We start from the raw sequence: 16963 nt of genomic DNA, 5'->3' as shown, positions 1-16963 counted from the left end.
TCATTTACTTCTCTCCAGTATAATTTATTTCTCACTCTAGCATTACATAATAGGGCAGAATTGAAGTTGCCAGAAGAAAATATATATTTAAGCTGTATTCCTAAAATTTCACCAGTTGGAGATTCATTAAGTTAAGAGATCATTTAAAATGTAGGTGCCATTGACAGAATAAAGTCTATCAATTATTTTCTCCTTAATGTAAGTTACTTAAGTTAAATTGTTTTTTTCTAACAACTTGGCAGACATCAGTGGAGGTTTTGGGGGTGGGGTGGGTTGGGGGTGCACAGAATAGGCAAAAGTAATTTTAGAAAATAACCTTGCTCCCAGCCCTTTGTATAGTGGATAAGAGGATAGCTTTGAGCCAAGAAGACCTGGCTTCACTTCCTCTTTTTGATACATACATAAGTGAATATGGGCAAGTCAGTTAACCTCTCAGTAATCCACATTAACTCAAAAATCCTATGAAATAATAGGTCTGCACCTAGCCCAGAGAAATGCCCTAGTTGTGAGAGAGCCTGAGAAAGAGCTGAGAAGCCAAGTAAATGGGCCTTGTGACATATTTTCATAGGCCTTTAACTTAAAGGCTTTGGGGCTTTTAGTTTAGCACAGCTAGAAGGCTCTTCAGAATTTTTGTAGGAAGTTCCAAGTTGCTACAGATCTGATATCTGGTGAAATAGGGCATTATTGTCTGGATTGTTTTTTTTCTCCCTGTAAAGCTCAAATTATTAAATTGAAAATTGCTTTTGATTTCACAACTGAATAGATTTTGTTTTCCTTTAACTTTATAGAGTGGAAGACGAAATGTAGATTTAAACTTGGCTTCTCACAGAAAGAGAGGTAAGTATCATTATCTTAAGTATCCGATCAAATTATGTAGTTGTTAATAAACCTTTGTCTTACTTTAGAATAATTAACATTGAATTATTATCTTATATCATTAGAAAAATAAATTAGGTATGAGTATTGAATCAGAATAGATTAAAAGGAAAACATTTAAAAACATATTCCTTGCTTATCTGAAAGTCTTTAGCAATAATATTCAATTCAGCATAACTTACTGTGTCAATTTCTAGTCATTTCGGAGATGTTAGAAAGTTCTGTAAATATAGTACATTACATTTACTTGTCCTTGAAGTGTAATTCATTCTATGTAAATAACCTTTGAACCATATCATAGAGCTTCTAGAACTTAAGTACTATCCAAAAACCTGAAAGCTCTCTTCTTTATGTTCTTTGGCTGGTATCTTTGGATAAAGCTAATGAGAGATAATTGGTGCCTGTGAGGTTCACCCTCCTCCCTTCTTTGGATTAAGGAAGCAATTTTATGCTATCATCAAGCCCCTACTTAAAGCATTTGATATAGTGGATAAATATGTATAGTCAATTCTTGTTTAGCTTCCTGAATGGAAATAAGGAGAGCAGGTCGATGTGAGATGTGCCAAGAAAATGATCATTTGAAAAATAATTCATAACATTAAATTCTCTTTTTTCCACTATTCCACATAGCAGAACTTCCTAAATTGGTACCTATCTTAAACTTACTTGTGGTTATAGTTATGCAGAAATCTCTGCTGGAAAATTTTCTTTATCAACAGTGTTAAAAAAGCCCACATTGGAATGTTTCTCTTTGAAAGTTTTAATAATTTTTTGAATTTAAAAATAAAGTGTCTCCTCCATTCCTTTTCACAAATTTTTGCATGTGCACACACACACACACACACACACACACATACTCACACACACACTTTTGCATGTAGTACGTATGTGTGTGCACCCACCCACCCACCCCTTAGGGGAGGGTAGTATAATACAGTGGAAGGAGCACTGGCTCTTGAGTCAGAAAACCTGAGCTCATTTCCCAGCTGTGATGGTTACTACTTGTGTGACCTTGGACAGGCCATGTTACCTTACTGGGAATCTGTTTCCTCATCTATAGACTGAGGTGATTGGATGAGTGAGGGTCATGTGAGGTCCCTTCAGAGTCTTGATCTAGATTCTATGATTTTTTGTTACAGTAAGTGCCCTATAACTTTTTTACCTAGATTTAATGTCTCTAAAAATCTAGGTAACTAAAATGCTTTTTGGGGAGAGAGGGTGGTAAATGTCTTCCTTTTCATAGCTCTTGAGTTCCTTTTGGTTTAGAAACATGAGACTTTTTGTTATGCTGTTCCATGTGGAAAAATAAAGGAATTGAACTCTTATCTCAAAATTTGATTATAAATTTCATTTTTACTCCAAATAACTCGAGCTACATACTTGTTAGCAGTATTATATAGTTGAAAATTGAGGAAATAAAAGTGTAGCATTCTTGAGAGAAGGTAGGTCAAATGGAATCTAAATATGAATAAGTTATGGGACAAAAGTTTTACAGACTTTTAAAAATGAACTGTCCATAGTACTTACTTATTGCATAATGTAGCTTTTAAATATTTAAACTGTTTATGCTGATTAGCCATAGTTAAATCATTTATACTGATTTTTGTTTGCAAAGCTAAATATCTAATAATAATGGCCTGCATTTATATGGTAACTTAAGGTTTGCAAAGTACTTGATGTACATTTTCTCATTTGGTACCCAGAATAACCCTTTGAAATAAGTGTAATTAGTAACCTTATTACCCATTTTACACATGAGGGCATTAAGATTGAAATTTAGAGGGGCAGCTAGGTTGCGCATTGGATAGAGCACCGGCCCTGAATTCGGAAGGACCTGAGTTCAAATGTGGCCTCAGACACATAACACTTACTTAGCTGTGTGACCCTGGGCAAGTCACTTAACCCCATTGCCTAGCCAAAACAACAACAACAACAACAAAAACAAAACAGAACAAAAGATTGAGATTTAGAGAGGCAAAATAACTTGTCATGCCAGTCGTATAGCTGGGACAGAGGTGGGCTTTGAATCCTGCTCTGTTTTGACTGGCGCTCCTTCCGCTGTATTTTGCTGTCTCTGGAATGTCTGGTGAGGCAAAAGGAAAGTTAACAAGTAATATAAGTTATTATTTTTCAATATTATATATCCTAGCATCTAGGAATTTTTAGATTATAACCTCTTATCCTATAAAAAGCATGTTGGGAATTAATTCATATTAAATTGTACCACATTTAGTGATGACACTTCATCCTGGAGAACTGCCTTAATGAAAACAGTCTAATATTTGATACATGAAAGCTGATATGAGGTAGTAGTAGAAAGAAACCTGGGTTGAAGGTTGGGACTCCTGATTTTGTCCCTCACCAGTTGTGTGACCTTGGACATCTTTCTTAATTCTCTGGACCTTGGTTTTCTTATCTGTAAAATGTGGCGTTTTGACTAGCTGATTTCTAAGGTCCCTTATATCTCCAAGATTTTATGTCCCATCACTGGCATATTTCCAAGTACTTTTTACAGGGAGTCATTTTTCTTTTGAAGTTTTTGCTGTGTGCAAAATGTTACCCTCCTTACCTTTAAGTTGTTATGGTTAAAGTACATCAATTTTCTTTGGTTAGTGCAGTTATAGAGTAGAAATCTGTTTGTCAGACCTCACTTTCAAGTAGTTGCACCTGTTTGCCAGCCACTACATGGCCCTACATGTGTTTAGAGTCTTTTAGAGCCATTCAAACCATTTATATTGTTAATTCTGTATCTGATGTAAGCATAATAAACAAACTTCAACCTATGAAGATATTGATGTGTGTATTTTTCATTTTTTATATTCCTCCTAATTTTGAGGAAGAAATTAAACACCACACACACACACACACACACACACACACACACACACACACACTCTTTTCCATGTAATTTGATCCCCTGGCTATCTACATTTATTAGCAGGAATAGTCCCAAACTCTTGAAGTCTTCTTAGTAGGACTAGTAGAAGTATGGATTGTGTTTTGTTGAATCCTTTTTTCCTGAAAGTAATTGGATCAGTGGATGAGAGAGTTAATGAATACTGATTGCTTTTCAGATACTAAGCCTTCATAGGCTTTCTTCTGAATTGATAGTGATCTGCATAGTAGTCTGCCCTAGGTGAGATTGTGTTTTGGACTGCCCCTACTTTTTGCTTCTGCAATTATATTACGGTATGATTAAGCACCTGTTTTTAAAAAAAATAGTTATATATCCACTTAAGAAACAGAAAAATTATATGTGTAAATAAATTCATTTACCTGCTTTTCAAAGTAATCAAAACAAAATTCTGAAAGCTGCCTCTGTGTTCAAAAGTACATTCAATTCAGAGCAAATGAAGCATCTTAAAAGTAATGGGACCTTTTTAATTATATGAAATGTGTCAAGTCTAGCACTGTTTTTGGATTTGAATGGTGCTTAAAACTTCTGTATTTAGGGATTGTCTATCTGATCATTCATACATTGTCATACTTTTTTGCAAATTGATCTACTCTTTCTGACCTCTACTACTGTTCTGTGACCTAAATTAAGTTCTTTTCGGGGGCTCAGTTTCTCTCATCTGTAAAATGAGCCTGTTTGATTAAGCTCTGAATCATCTAATGTCATGAGGTCATCAAATGTAGGCTGAAACATTCATAGTAAACATTTATAGTGAAGATAAAATTAAGAAGCAACATTGGTGTTTTGTTTTTTGAGTTCCTTAAATTTAGAAATACAGCTTTGTTAAGATGAACTTTGGAAATAACTCTTTCAAAATTTGTACCATTTGGTGTACCGTATATAAGTGATATGCCATTTTAACTATGCATTTCAAGTTTGGGTTATATGAAGAAAGAAAGAAAAAATAAATGTTGTCTCTTGTATGAAATGTTTCCTTTTGTCTTCTGATTCTCATGTGGTAGTGTACTTACTCCTTTTTGGCCAGTTGAGCCCCAGAAAAAAGAAGAGCTTCAAGCAAGTACATGATGGCATGTTTACTTTTTCTCCTTCTAGCTTGCCTACATATTTTATGATTTATAAAGTATGTATTGCAGCCGTGCCACATTCATTTAGAAAATTCCATTTTAGGAACTAAGTTATAAGGATAAGTAAACATTTAGTTTTTTTCCCACAAATTTTTTAAAACCATGGACTTTGTATTGTGTTTTCTTGTGTAGTGACAATCTTATGAATTCAGTGTTTGGAGAGAATTGGGCTTTTGGGGCCAAATACGTTACAGAAATTTTTTGATGCGTGCATCTTTTCATGCCCTCTTTTTGGGTAATCAGATACAAAAATATATCGGATGCACTTGCCTGATTGCTTTAATACACTTTTTTCAAAAGATTGAGTACTTCTCCATATTGCATTTCCATGTTTGTAGGTTTCAGTTTTTAAAAGTATTTTCGGTAAAAAAAAAAAGTTGCTGAATGAACATTTTTTTCGCATTTTCATTTTGCAGCTTATATATAGAACATTATTTTTCTTGATCTTTCTTTTAATAATTGTTATTAGAATTATACTAGATTTTTCCTCTGACTTACTAAAAAGATGGAATTTTGATCTTGATTAGTTCTTAATTGGCATTTTCATAGATCTTGATGCTATATACTGTTATCCTTTATCATTAACTGATGTTGGAAATTGAAGTTTCCAACGTATCGGTGAAGAAAGTACAAATTAGCAATACTGCCTATCATTCTAAGCATCACTTCTTTTATTGAAGAATTGATGTTGTCCTGTTAACTTGGGCCTATCACTTACTTACTCTGGTTTTCAGTTTCCTCATCTGTAAATTTAAGTCAGTCAGTAAACATTTATTAAGCTTCTGCTGGGCTCTGTGTGAAACACTGGGGATACAAAAAGAGGCAAAAGATAATCTGTTCACATAAAGAGCTGACAATCTTATGGCTGGAGACAACAAGCAAACAATAATATATGAACAAGCTATAGTATAGGATAAATAGGAAATGAAAAAAAGTACTAGAATTAAGAGAGGTTGAGGAAAACTTCCTGTAGAAGATGGAATTTTAGTTAGGACTTAAAGGAAGCTGGAAAAACCAGTAAGTGAAGATAATGAGGAAGAATATTCTAGGCCTATCAGACAGCCAGAGAAAATGCCTGGAGCATCTTGTTCATGGAACATCCAGAGGCCAGTGCCACTGGACTGAAGAGTACATGGCCGAGAGTAATTTACAAGATCGGAAAGATAGTAGAAGGCTAGGTTAGGAAGAGTTTTGAATGTGAAACAGAGGATTTTGTTTTTGATCATAAAGATGATAGGTAGCCGTTGGTGTTTGAGTAGTACAGTGAAATGGTTGACTGAATGGAGGATGGGTTGGAGTGGGGACTTAAGATGAGGGCGCCTCCACTGCAGTGATGGCATTGTCAGAGGAAATAAGGAGATGAATTCAAGAGATGTTGCAAAGGTAAAATTGACAGATCTTGGCAACAGTTTGGATATGGGGGATGAGAGAGAAAAAAGTTGAAATTGACATTTGTGTTTTGAGCCTGAGGGATGGGAGAACAGTAGTGCTCTCTGCACCAATAGGGGAAGGTAATCAACCGGGGGGAGAGCTAATGAGCTCATCTTTAGAAATGTTGAGATTAAGATGTCTACTGACGTTAGGAATGTGAAATTGGAGGTCGGCAGAGATGTTGGGGCTGGATAGATAGACTTGAGAATCATCAACATAGAGATGGAAATTAAATCCATGGCTGCTGATGAGAGATCACCAATTATAGCATAGAAGGAGAAGAGAAGAAGGCACACGGCAAGGACCCTGAAGGACGCTTAGGTAAAAGGGTGTGATATGGATGAAGATCCAGCAGAGGACATGGAAAAGAGACATCTTGATAGGTAGGAAGAGAACCAGGAGTGGAGAGGTGTCCTGAAAACCTAGAGAGAAGAGAGTAGCAAGACAAGATTGATCCACAGTGTCCAAGGATGCAGAAAGATTGAGGAGAAGGAGGATTGAAAAAGGCTATTGGATTTAGCACTTAAGAGATAATTGATAACTTTGAAGAGAGCAGTTTTGATGGAATGATAAGGTCAGAAGCCAGATTGTAGGGAGTTAAGAAGAGAGTGAGAAGAAAGAAGGTGGAGGCCCTATTGTAGACTGCTTTTTCAAGGAGTTTAGCCACAAAGGCAGAAGATATACATACATGTATGCATACACACACACACACACACACACACACACACATATGTATATGTATATATAGGAGAGACATGAATATTTGTAGACAGTAGTGAAGGAGCCAGTAGACAGAGAATGGGGGTGACAGAGGGGCAATCTGGTGGAGGACACAGGATTGCTTGGGAATAGGATCGCTTGAGTAGGTAGATGGGTTAGCCTTGATAAGGAGTAAAGCCACCTCATCATGTGAGATGGGTGAAGGAGGAAAGAGTGGCAGAAGTCACCTGAGTGGTGGGAGATGAGGATGAGGGGAGAAGAGGGAGCTCATAATAAATTACCTGATTGCTCAGGTCTGTGTCCCTGCTCTGTGAAAGAATGGAAAAACATTTACAATGTGGAAAGCACCCTGCTAAGTGCTGGGAATGCAAAAGAAAAGCAATCAATCTGTACTCTCAAGGAGCTCAAATTCTAATGGTGAGGAAGGCAACTCGTATAGGACATTTTAACTTCAGGGTAGAGGGAAAAGCCCAGTGGTCCTTAGGATGCAGAGTGAAGGCAGATGGCAATATATCTACTTTAATAATTACATATGAATCTTAATGTAAATAATATGTTTATGTACCATAAATTTATCATCAAATAAGAACATATGTATTATGAATTAAAAAGAAAATTGAAATTCTGAAATTTGTTGAAAAATCAGATCAGAACATAAACAAGGGACTAGAACATTATTGCTCTGAATTTTGGGATGGGGGAAAGGAATGTATTCTTTTTTGTGCATTCACAGTGTTATTTATCCTTTATTATTTCATGCATTATATATTTATGATATTATTTCATATTTTCACACCATTTATTTTCTCATTTGTAGAAATAAATGTTTAGCTTTATAATACAAATTGTGAATTTCCTTTGCAAAATAGTTTTAACTTTTTTTTTAGTAAGTTGCTCAAAGCTTAACTTTAATTTTTGTTTTTTTCAAAATCTAGAAGCCAGTTAATCTTTATATTATAAGCTGGTTATTTGTGACAATATTATTTGAAAATAATTTTTAATATGCTTGGGTTTTTTTTTTCCTAAAAAAAATTAGCTTATTTTTGAGCCCTAATGATTTAGGGGTTTTCACATGCATGTTGATACATAAATGTTGCTAATCTTGCAGTAGAGTTTTGAATTTCACATGGCATTGACTCACTTCCCTCTGAGGGTGGTTAATTAAGTAGTTTGAAAATAGTTTGGTTCTCAGATCTTTTCCATATAGTTATGGTGACAAATACAACTGATGTACTTGCCTCTTGCATTTGTTGCCTTCACATGCATTCCTAATGGAAAAATATGGTAATATTTTGAAATTAACTCCGCAATTATAATATTTTCTGTAGACTTAGGGTAAATAGACACTCAGTATACACATTAAAATCAATATTGGAAACCTCCAGGACATTTTCTCTTGTCCTCTTGAATTGTAACATTTATTTAAAGTCTACTTTAAACATTTTAAGAGTAGATTAGAAAATGCTTACTGGTAAAATGAATGATGTTTCATTTAGCATGTACATTGTGGCACCACTAGATAAGCACAAAGGTGTATGAATCATTTCATAGTAAATCCTTAATGATCTTGACTGTGAAACTGCTATTTGCTGCCTGCGGATGTTAATTTTATAAACTTTAAACTATATACAGATTACATGCAATTAATGAAAATGGATATTCTATGTATCAGTAAAACAAGTGACATATGTCCTCTCTGTGTTAGTTTTATCTTTCACCATTCATTTTTTCATTACAAAGTATATTGGGCTGTTTTATGCTAATAAATGGTACTTTTAAGACAATTCTTCCATTAAGACAAGATCTTACCACTATGGCTAAACTTGGTGTTTACTTTTGGAATGAATTTTTCTTTATTGTGTTTATCTTTGACTAGTGTTAGAAGTAGCTAAATAGAGTGCTAGACTTGGAGTCGGGAAGACCTGAATTCAAATTCAATTTCAGATACTTACTAGTTGTGTGACCCTGGGCAAGTTATTTATCCTCTGTTTGTCATAGTTTCCTCATCTGTAACATGGAAATAACAATAGCACCTACCTCCAAGCCTTTTTGTGAGATTAAAATGAGATAATATTTGTAAAGCGCTCTGCAAACCTTAAAGCGCTACATAAATGCTAGCTATTTTATTTAGTGTTCTGACTTTAAGCTAAACATTTTGAGACCACCTTTGGCCTTTTTCTTTTGTCAGCTTTTTGCTATAGCACATATAGGATTATACATTAGTATACAAGCAGGATTTTTTCCTTAATTTATTACATTGCTATAGTTTGTATTTTAACTGAAGTTGCTTGGATTCACTAAGTGCATGCTTTTGTTTTAAAACATGTCTGTCCATTTTTCACTGGTTGTTACAGTAGCAACATTCAGTCTTCATCTAGTTTTGGAATATGTTTTCTACATGCTGGAATTGACACAGCCTTATTATTTGTGCATGTAGGACCTGTACACAGTCAAATGGAACCTTTGAGTGACTCCTGGACTCACCTCAAACACAGTAGAGACTGGTTATTTAGCTCCTCTTACTCATTTGAATATGATTTTGACCTTACTAAGGCCCTTGGAGTTCATACTTTGATTGAAAATGTTGTCAGCTTTGTAAGTGGAGATGTGGGGAATGCCCCAGGTTTTAAAGAACCAGAGGAAAGTATGTCCACAAGTCCCCAGGCCTCAATCATTGCAATGGAACAGCAGCAGCTAAGGGCAGAGGTAAAATATCTTGATTTGTTCAAAATTAACACTGTTTTGGATTTTTGAAACTTGAAGTGAACTGTGACATATAGAATATGTGCCCTTATTCCTATTATTATGATTTTAACTGAGCTAAAACAAAATAGCAATGTATTTGACCAAGAATCGAAACTTAAAAGCATGACTGTAGTAGATATTTGGCTGAATATTTAATACAAATGAGGCTTCCCTGATTTTATGAAAATAAAATGAATACTGGTTTGTAGCCATGAGAGTACAACTTGGATTTTGGAGGCCTAGCCATTATATCTGACTAAAAAAGGACAGAGTAATTGGACTAATAGAATATTGTCCATCAAGAAGATTTCAGCCAGAAATCTCCCAGAAACATTCCATTTTTGCCCACCTTTGTAAAGCTTTTTCAGAGCTTTCTTAGTTGACTTTTTCTCGGATATTAAGGTATAATGTTTACAGATTTTCATGAAGTTCTTTGGTGAAAATAGTCATAGATGTTAAAATGAGAACTATTGTTATGGAATAAAATATTTGAAATGTTAGAATTAAATTTAAAATATAAATAAATAGCCTATGGTATGCATCTGCCTTGTTCCTTTGTTCAGTGGAAAAACTTAAAATCTCTTCTGTATTTTAATTTGTTTATTAAAGCTTCGCTTGGAGGCCCTTCATCAAATCCTAGTTCTGCTGTCTGGGATGGAGGAAAAAGGCAGCGTACCCTTAACAGGAAGCAGGCAAGGATCAGGATTTCAGTCATCCTTACTTCTTACATCAGTTAGACTGCAGTTTCTAGCTGGGTGTTTTGGTTTAGGAACAGTAGGACATGCAGGAGCCAAAGGAGAAAGTATACGATTACATCATTATCAGGTATGACAATTTATGTTTATGTCCTTAAAATATGTTAATTTTGCTTGTGCTTTTTGCATTTTGTAAATCTGGTTTTATAACCAAATTTTATATTTTCTGAAGTTGAAGTTTAATAATACAAAGTGTTATCTGAGTTTTCTACGGTCCTTGTTGGAGGATTTCTGGAGTAGCTTTTCAGTATTTTGCACACTAATCTTTCTAAAAGGTTTTCCATTCTAAATTTATTTGGACAGAAGTTTTCTGTTTGTATATGGCTATGGGTATATGTATATTTTTTTTAGTATGGGGAATTTTAGTTTTAATTAAGCCAGCTTTGAGTTTTCATGATCAAAATTTTTTTTCAATTTATTTATTTATGTTTAGTTTTCAGCATTCACTTTCATGAGATTTTGAGTTCCAAATTTTTCTCATCCCTCCCCTCCCCCTCCTCAAGATGTCATGCAATCTGATATTAGCTATACATGTGCAGTCATATTAAACATATTTCCATATTGACATGATCAGATTCTTTTTTCCACATTCTTAAAGCATATGAGAAGAAACATTTATTAAAAGACAAAATAAATTGTGGGGAAAGAGAGACAACATAAGTCAGAAATACTTAGATTAAAATCCTACCTCTGATGGTTACTTGGTCCATGACCCCGAGGAAACCATTTAACCTTGAAGTTAAGCCCCAGGGAGTGCACTAGCATTTATCTGTTAAATCATAGACAGACTATGTGGAGACAGTTCCCACAGGATTTCTCTTCATTAAAATCATAAATCTTTTGGGCATTCACATATTTGCAAATTGTCGGAAAGAGTAATCCCAAGAAATGTTAAAAATACAAATCATGTACAATTGAAGTTAAGTATTTTCATTGTAATGTATGTACATTGTTTATATGCTCCTGCTTATATAAAGCTTCTAGAGGCAAAGCAAACTCTAGCATAGACTGGGTAACAAATAAACACTATAATTTCTACAAGGGTAGGGGGTTGACATTACTGTTAATAAAGAGTAAATTACTATTTTTAACTTAGGATGGCATCAGAGCAGCTAAGAGAAATATTCAGATTGAAATTCAAGTGGCTGTACATAAGATTTATCAGCAGTTATCTGCAACTTTGGAGAGAGCCCTGCAAGCAAATAAACACCACATTGGTGAGTGAACTGCCCGAGAAACTGCAGGTGCAAATGACAGTTGGTCCTAAGTTTGCAAATTGAATTTACCATCATTGTAACATTAGTGGATGGATTTGTAGAGAAACAATTAATCTCAATCATGTATCCCTCAAGGGGAATCATTCAGTCATTATTTTTAAGCTGCTTCTCTATGCCAGACAATTGAAGGCCAGGTATTTAGAACACAGAGACAAAAATCAAATAATACCCTCAAAGGACTTGTATTGGAGAAGGCAAATATGTATGTTTTTGGGTATGTACAAAAAAGATCTAGTGTAGTGGGTGGGGAGGGACACTGATATCCAGGATGGTCAGCAAAGGTTTCATGAAGAAGGTGGAACTTGAGCAAGGTCTTGAAAGGGAGCCAAGAATTTTAAGAGGTGCACATGAGGAGGGAATGTATTCTCAGCCTGGGGGATGGCCACTGCAGAGGCATAGTGATGGGAGATAGAGTGTGGTTGATGAAGAATGTAAATAAGAAGGCATTTTGGCTGGACCCTCGAGTGGGTGAAGGCCAGTAGCAGAATAGGGCTGAAAAGTTCAGGTCAGATTGTAAAGTGCTTTGGATATCAAATAGAGGAGTTCATGTTTGGTAAGAAGGAAACAGTAGAGTTTGGTGGAGGAATGAGATGCTTCACAAAAGTCACTTTGTTAGTGTATGTTCCTTGAGAACAGGAACTGTTTTTGATTTTGTCTTATATCCTCACTGCCTAGCATAATAGTGCCTTACATATAGTAGGTGCTTAGTAAATGCTTACTGAATTGGGTATTCAACTACCAACTTGTAAGAAAACCACACTTTATGCTTTGTGAATGTTATACTTTACTATTTTCACCCTTTGGGACTACCATCTAATTTAATCTTTTTACCTTGTTTTTTAGAAGCTCAACAGCGTCTCCTCTTGGTTACAGTTTTTGCTCTGAGTGTTCACTACCAACCAGTTGATGTTTCTTTGGCAATTTCCACTGGTCTCTTAAATGTACTGTCACAATTATGTGGCACAGACACTATGCTAGGGCAGCCTCTGCAACTGTTGCCCAAAACTGGTGTTTCTCAGCTTAGCATAGCTTTGAAAGTAGCCAGTACGAGACTGCTACAGATTCTGGCCATTACCACTGGGTAAGCAGTTTTCTTTACTGTGCTTGTTCCCTCATTATTAGCAGCCTTAGCTTTTCCTAAATACTTAATTTATATATTCTACTAAAAGTTTTCTTTTTCACATTAAAATGTTTTACAAGTTGTATTTTTTTATTGTTTCCTCTGACCTCTTCCTTAGAACCTATGCTGACAAACTGAGTCCTAAGGTAGTGCAATCCTTGCTCGATCTACTGTGTAGTCAGTTGAAGAATTTGTTGTTACAAGCTGGTGTTCTGCTTATGGTTTCCTTTGGAGAAGGTGAAGAGGAAGAGGAGCAAGAGGAAGAAAAAAAAGTGGACCCTTGTGGAGATATTGAGAAGAGAGACTTCAGAGGTATCTTCGAACCTTAAAAAATGTTTCATTGATGTCTTTTCTTGTAATTTACTTGTATCTGTCCAATAATAGGAATACTGACTCAAAGGGTATCGCCAGTTTAATTGCTTTTCTTGCATAATTTCAAACTGGTATTGAGAACTGTTGGATCATTTTACAGTTCTACCAGCAGTCCAACGTGAACTATGCACATTTTTTTCATCTCTGCAATTTGAATTGAAGTTAACTGTGTTTTAATTAGAATTACTCTTTTAATGATTAGAGTATATTTTTATGTGGTCATTTATACTTTTCAGATCATCCTTTGAAAACTCTTCCTATCCCTGAATACTTATCTCTAGGGGACTAGCTCTTGGTATTATTTGTGTCAGTTTTCTATTTTGGATGTCAGATTTTTATCAGTGATGTTTCAAATACTTTTCCCACTCCACTCTTTCTCTTCTGTCCCTGTCTTCAATTGATGTTATTCATGTAAAAAGGCTTTAAATTTTATTTAGTCACAGTTTTTTTATGTTATCTGTTTCCTTTTTTTTTAATTTTTTTTAAATTTTTTTAAATTTTTTGGCTTTTAGACAATTGGGGTTAAGTGACTTGCCCAGGGTCACACAGCTAGTAAGTGTCAAGTATTTGGTCTGAGGCCGGATTTGAACTCAGGTCCTCCTGACTTCAGGGCCGGTGCTCTATCCACTGTGCCACCTAGCTGCCCCTATATCTGTTCCTTTATCATTTGTTTGATTAAGGATTTTCCTCTTGCCTGTTGTTCTAAAGAGCACCTGATCTTTTTATCTTATAATATTTTTAATTATATGACACTTTATACTCTGATCATATATCCATTTTGAGTTTATTGTGATATATAGTATAAAATATTGGTCCAATTCTAGTTTCTTCCAAATTTTCATTTCCAGTTTTCCCAACAGTTCTTGGTAAAAAGAGAGGTCTCTCAATAATTCATATTCTTGAGTTTATGAAGCACAGGACTGCAGTTTTTGATTACTTCTGATTTTTTATCTAGTTCTGTTTGGCTGATTTATGTTTTTTAACCAGTACTACTAGTTTTGGTGACAACTGCTTTGTGATATAGTTTGAAGTCCAGTAATACTAGGCTTCTTTCATTTATACTTTTTTTCATTATTTCCTATGAGAGTCTGATTTTTAGTTTTTACAGGTCACTATAAGTATCCCTTCAGTACTTTGGTTTAGAATTAAATCTTACACTTAATTTAGGTCATGTTGTCATATTTATTATACCACAAGCAGGTTACATCAATCTAATTTATTTAAATCTCTCTCTATTAAATCTCTATTACCATCAAATTTTTTTTGTAGTTGTACTAATATAAATCTTATATATTCCTTCGTAGATTAGTACCCTCTTATTTTGTACATTTGGTACTAATTTTGAATCAAATTTCTCTTACTATTCCTGGTTTTTATAAATACTGTTTAAAAATGCTTATGATTTTCATGGCTTTGTTTTTATGTCTCATAACTTTGTTATAGCTACTAGTATTTCAGTTATTGTCTTTGTTAATTTATTGGAGTTTTCTAAATATCTGATCATGACATCTGCAAATAGGAATTTTCATAATTTTTTATTATCATTGTCTTAAATCATCAGTTATCAAGTACTTTTTCCTCTTTGCTCTTATTTGGCTGGAAGATGATAATTTTTATTTACCTTTATTGAATTAAGTTTTTGGTGTTGCTGGCCATAATTCATCTTTATATGGCATTTGAAGGTTTACAAAGCACTTTTGGACCATAACCCTGTGAAGTAATTTGCATAAATATGATTGTCTCTGTTTTATATGTGATGAGACAGTGGCTTAGACAGGTTCAGTGACTTACCTAGGGTAACTTACTTGGTAAGTCAGTAAATATATATTAAGCTGTACCAGGCACTGTGCTAAGCACTGGGATAAAACAAAACAAAACAAAAATAGAGGACAGTTCCTGCCCATGTGGAGCTCACAGTCTCATGGAGAGACAACATACAAGTAATTATGTTCAAACAAGCTATCTACAGGATAAACCAGCTATAGTCAACAGAGGGAAGGCACTATAATTAAAAGAGATTGTGAAGGGCATTCTGTAGAAGGTGAACTTTTAGCTGGGTCTTGAAGGAAGCCAGAAGGAGTCAGAGCAGAGGAGAAGAGCATTCTAGGCATGGGGGACAGCCAGAGAAAATGCCCAGCATTAGGAGATGGAGGGTCTTGTTGGAGGAACAGCTAGGAGGCCAGGGTCACTGGATTGCAGAGTTTGTGTTAAATTATAAAAAGACTTAGTAAATAGTGGAGCTGGGTTTACTGAGTTTCTGTTATACATTTATTTTTAACCCATCACTGTAATTCTTTATAGTGCTCTATTTCCAGCACATGTAGGATGATTTTGGTGTCATAGTTTACATTTCCTGTTAACTTAGCAATGTTCTCTTTAAGTTGCATGAGTGTACTACTTTGTTTTAGCAATTGTTATTGAAATAGTATTGAAACCCCTTTAAGGCTTAGAAAGCTGACTTGAACCTACCAACAGTATAGGCCTTCCGGGGCAGGTCTATTGGAATAAATAGGGTTTGGGGCCTCTCTCATTTTCCTAAGGAAAGAGCTGTTTTTGTTTGGTTTTGTCTGAGGTTTCCCTGGAGACAGATAACTCTTCCCATCTGATATTTAGAAGAGACATAGAGCCCCAGGCTAAATTCTGAAGTAATTATAGTTCTAAGTTCTAAAGTAGTGAAAGTTTAAATGTGAAACTTCTCCATATCTTCTGCCTTTGTCTATACTTTTTCTCTCTTTTTGTGTGCTCTCTTCTTTTGGAGAAGAAAGCCTTCCTCACCCTTTGGATTCATAGTATTTCCTAGATAATATTGGGAAGAGTGAAGAAAAAATCTTTGTGGCCCCCAGTTTCTTCTTCTTCTTCCTTTTTGTTTTTGATGAGGCAGTTGGGGTTAAGTGACTTGCCCAGGGTCACATAGCTAGTTAAGTGTCAAGTGTCTGAGGTCACATTTGAACTCAAGTCCTCCTGACTCCAAGGTGGAGCTCTGTCCACTGTGCCACCTAGCTGCCCCCGTACCCCTAGTTTCTTCTTAAAGGAAAAGTGTGATCACTGTTCCTATTCTTGCTCAGCTCTATCAGCTTCTTGTCTACCTCAGTCAGGTAGCACTTCTGATCCACGTCATGGAGCAAGAGTTTCAGGCACCAGCAGTGGGAAGTCTAATGACCCTTGTTATTTGCAATCACCTGGGGACATACCATCAGCTGATGCTGCTGAAATGGAGGAGGGATTTAATGAAAGGTGAAATACTTATTTTAATTTTTCAATTCTGTTTTGCAGTAGTGGTAAATTTCAGAAATGGTTCTGAATTCTACTTTGACTTTCCTGTACCCAAATGCTTTATGATCTGTAGATTTCTTGATAAATTGGGATCTATTATCTAACAACTATTTATCTTTGTGGCCCCCAGTTTCTTCTTCTTCTTCCTTTTTGTTTTTGATGAGGCAGTTGGGGTTAAGTGACTTGCCCAGGGTCACATAGCTAGTTAAGTGTCAAGTGTCTGAGGTCACATTTGAACTCAAGTCCTCCTGACTCCAAGGTGGAGCTCTGTCCACTGTGCCACCTAGCTGCCCCCGTACCCCTAGTTTCTTCTTAAAGGAAAAGTGTAATCACTGTTCCTATTCTTGCTCAGC

At 35.4% G+C, this 16963-nt stretch overlaps 1 protein-coding gene across 1 annotated transcript in view; it reads left to right on the top strand.

Moving 5' to 3' along the window:
• Positions 1-16963, top strand: part of HERC1 (HECT and RLD domain containing E3 ubiquitin protein ligase family member 1) — a 198843-nt gene that overhangs the window by 83191 nt on the left and 98689 nt on the right. Inside the window, exons 26-31 of the mRNA XM_078151198.1 lie at positions 789-837; positions 9506-9774; positions 10423-10638; positions 11665-11785; positions 12689-12926; positions 13084-13277. Coding sequence (XP_078007324.1) covers positions 789-837; positions 9506-9774; positions 10423-10638; positions 11665-11785; positions 12689-12926; positions 13084-13277 — 1087 coding nt within the window. The remainder of the gene's footprint in view (positions 1-788; positions 838-9505; positions 9775-10422; positions 10639-11664; positions 11786-12688; positions 12927-13083; positions 13278-16963) is intronic.

The sequence above is a fragment of the Phascolarctos cinereus genome, unplaced genomic scaffold, assembly GCF_003287225.1.
Source record: "Phascolarctos cinereus isolate Bilbo 61053 unplaced genomic scaffold, phaCin_HiC Scaffold_3;HRSCAF=262, whole genome shotgun sequence".
NCBI classification, from domain to species: Eukaryota; Metazoa; Chordata; class Mammalia; order Diprotodontia; family Phascolarctidae; genus Phascolarctos; species Phascolarctos cinereus.
The sequence above is the reverse complement of the archived record's forward strand: the minus strand, read 5'-3'. Positions and strand labels throughout refer to the sequence as shown.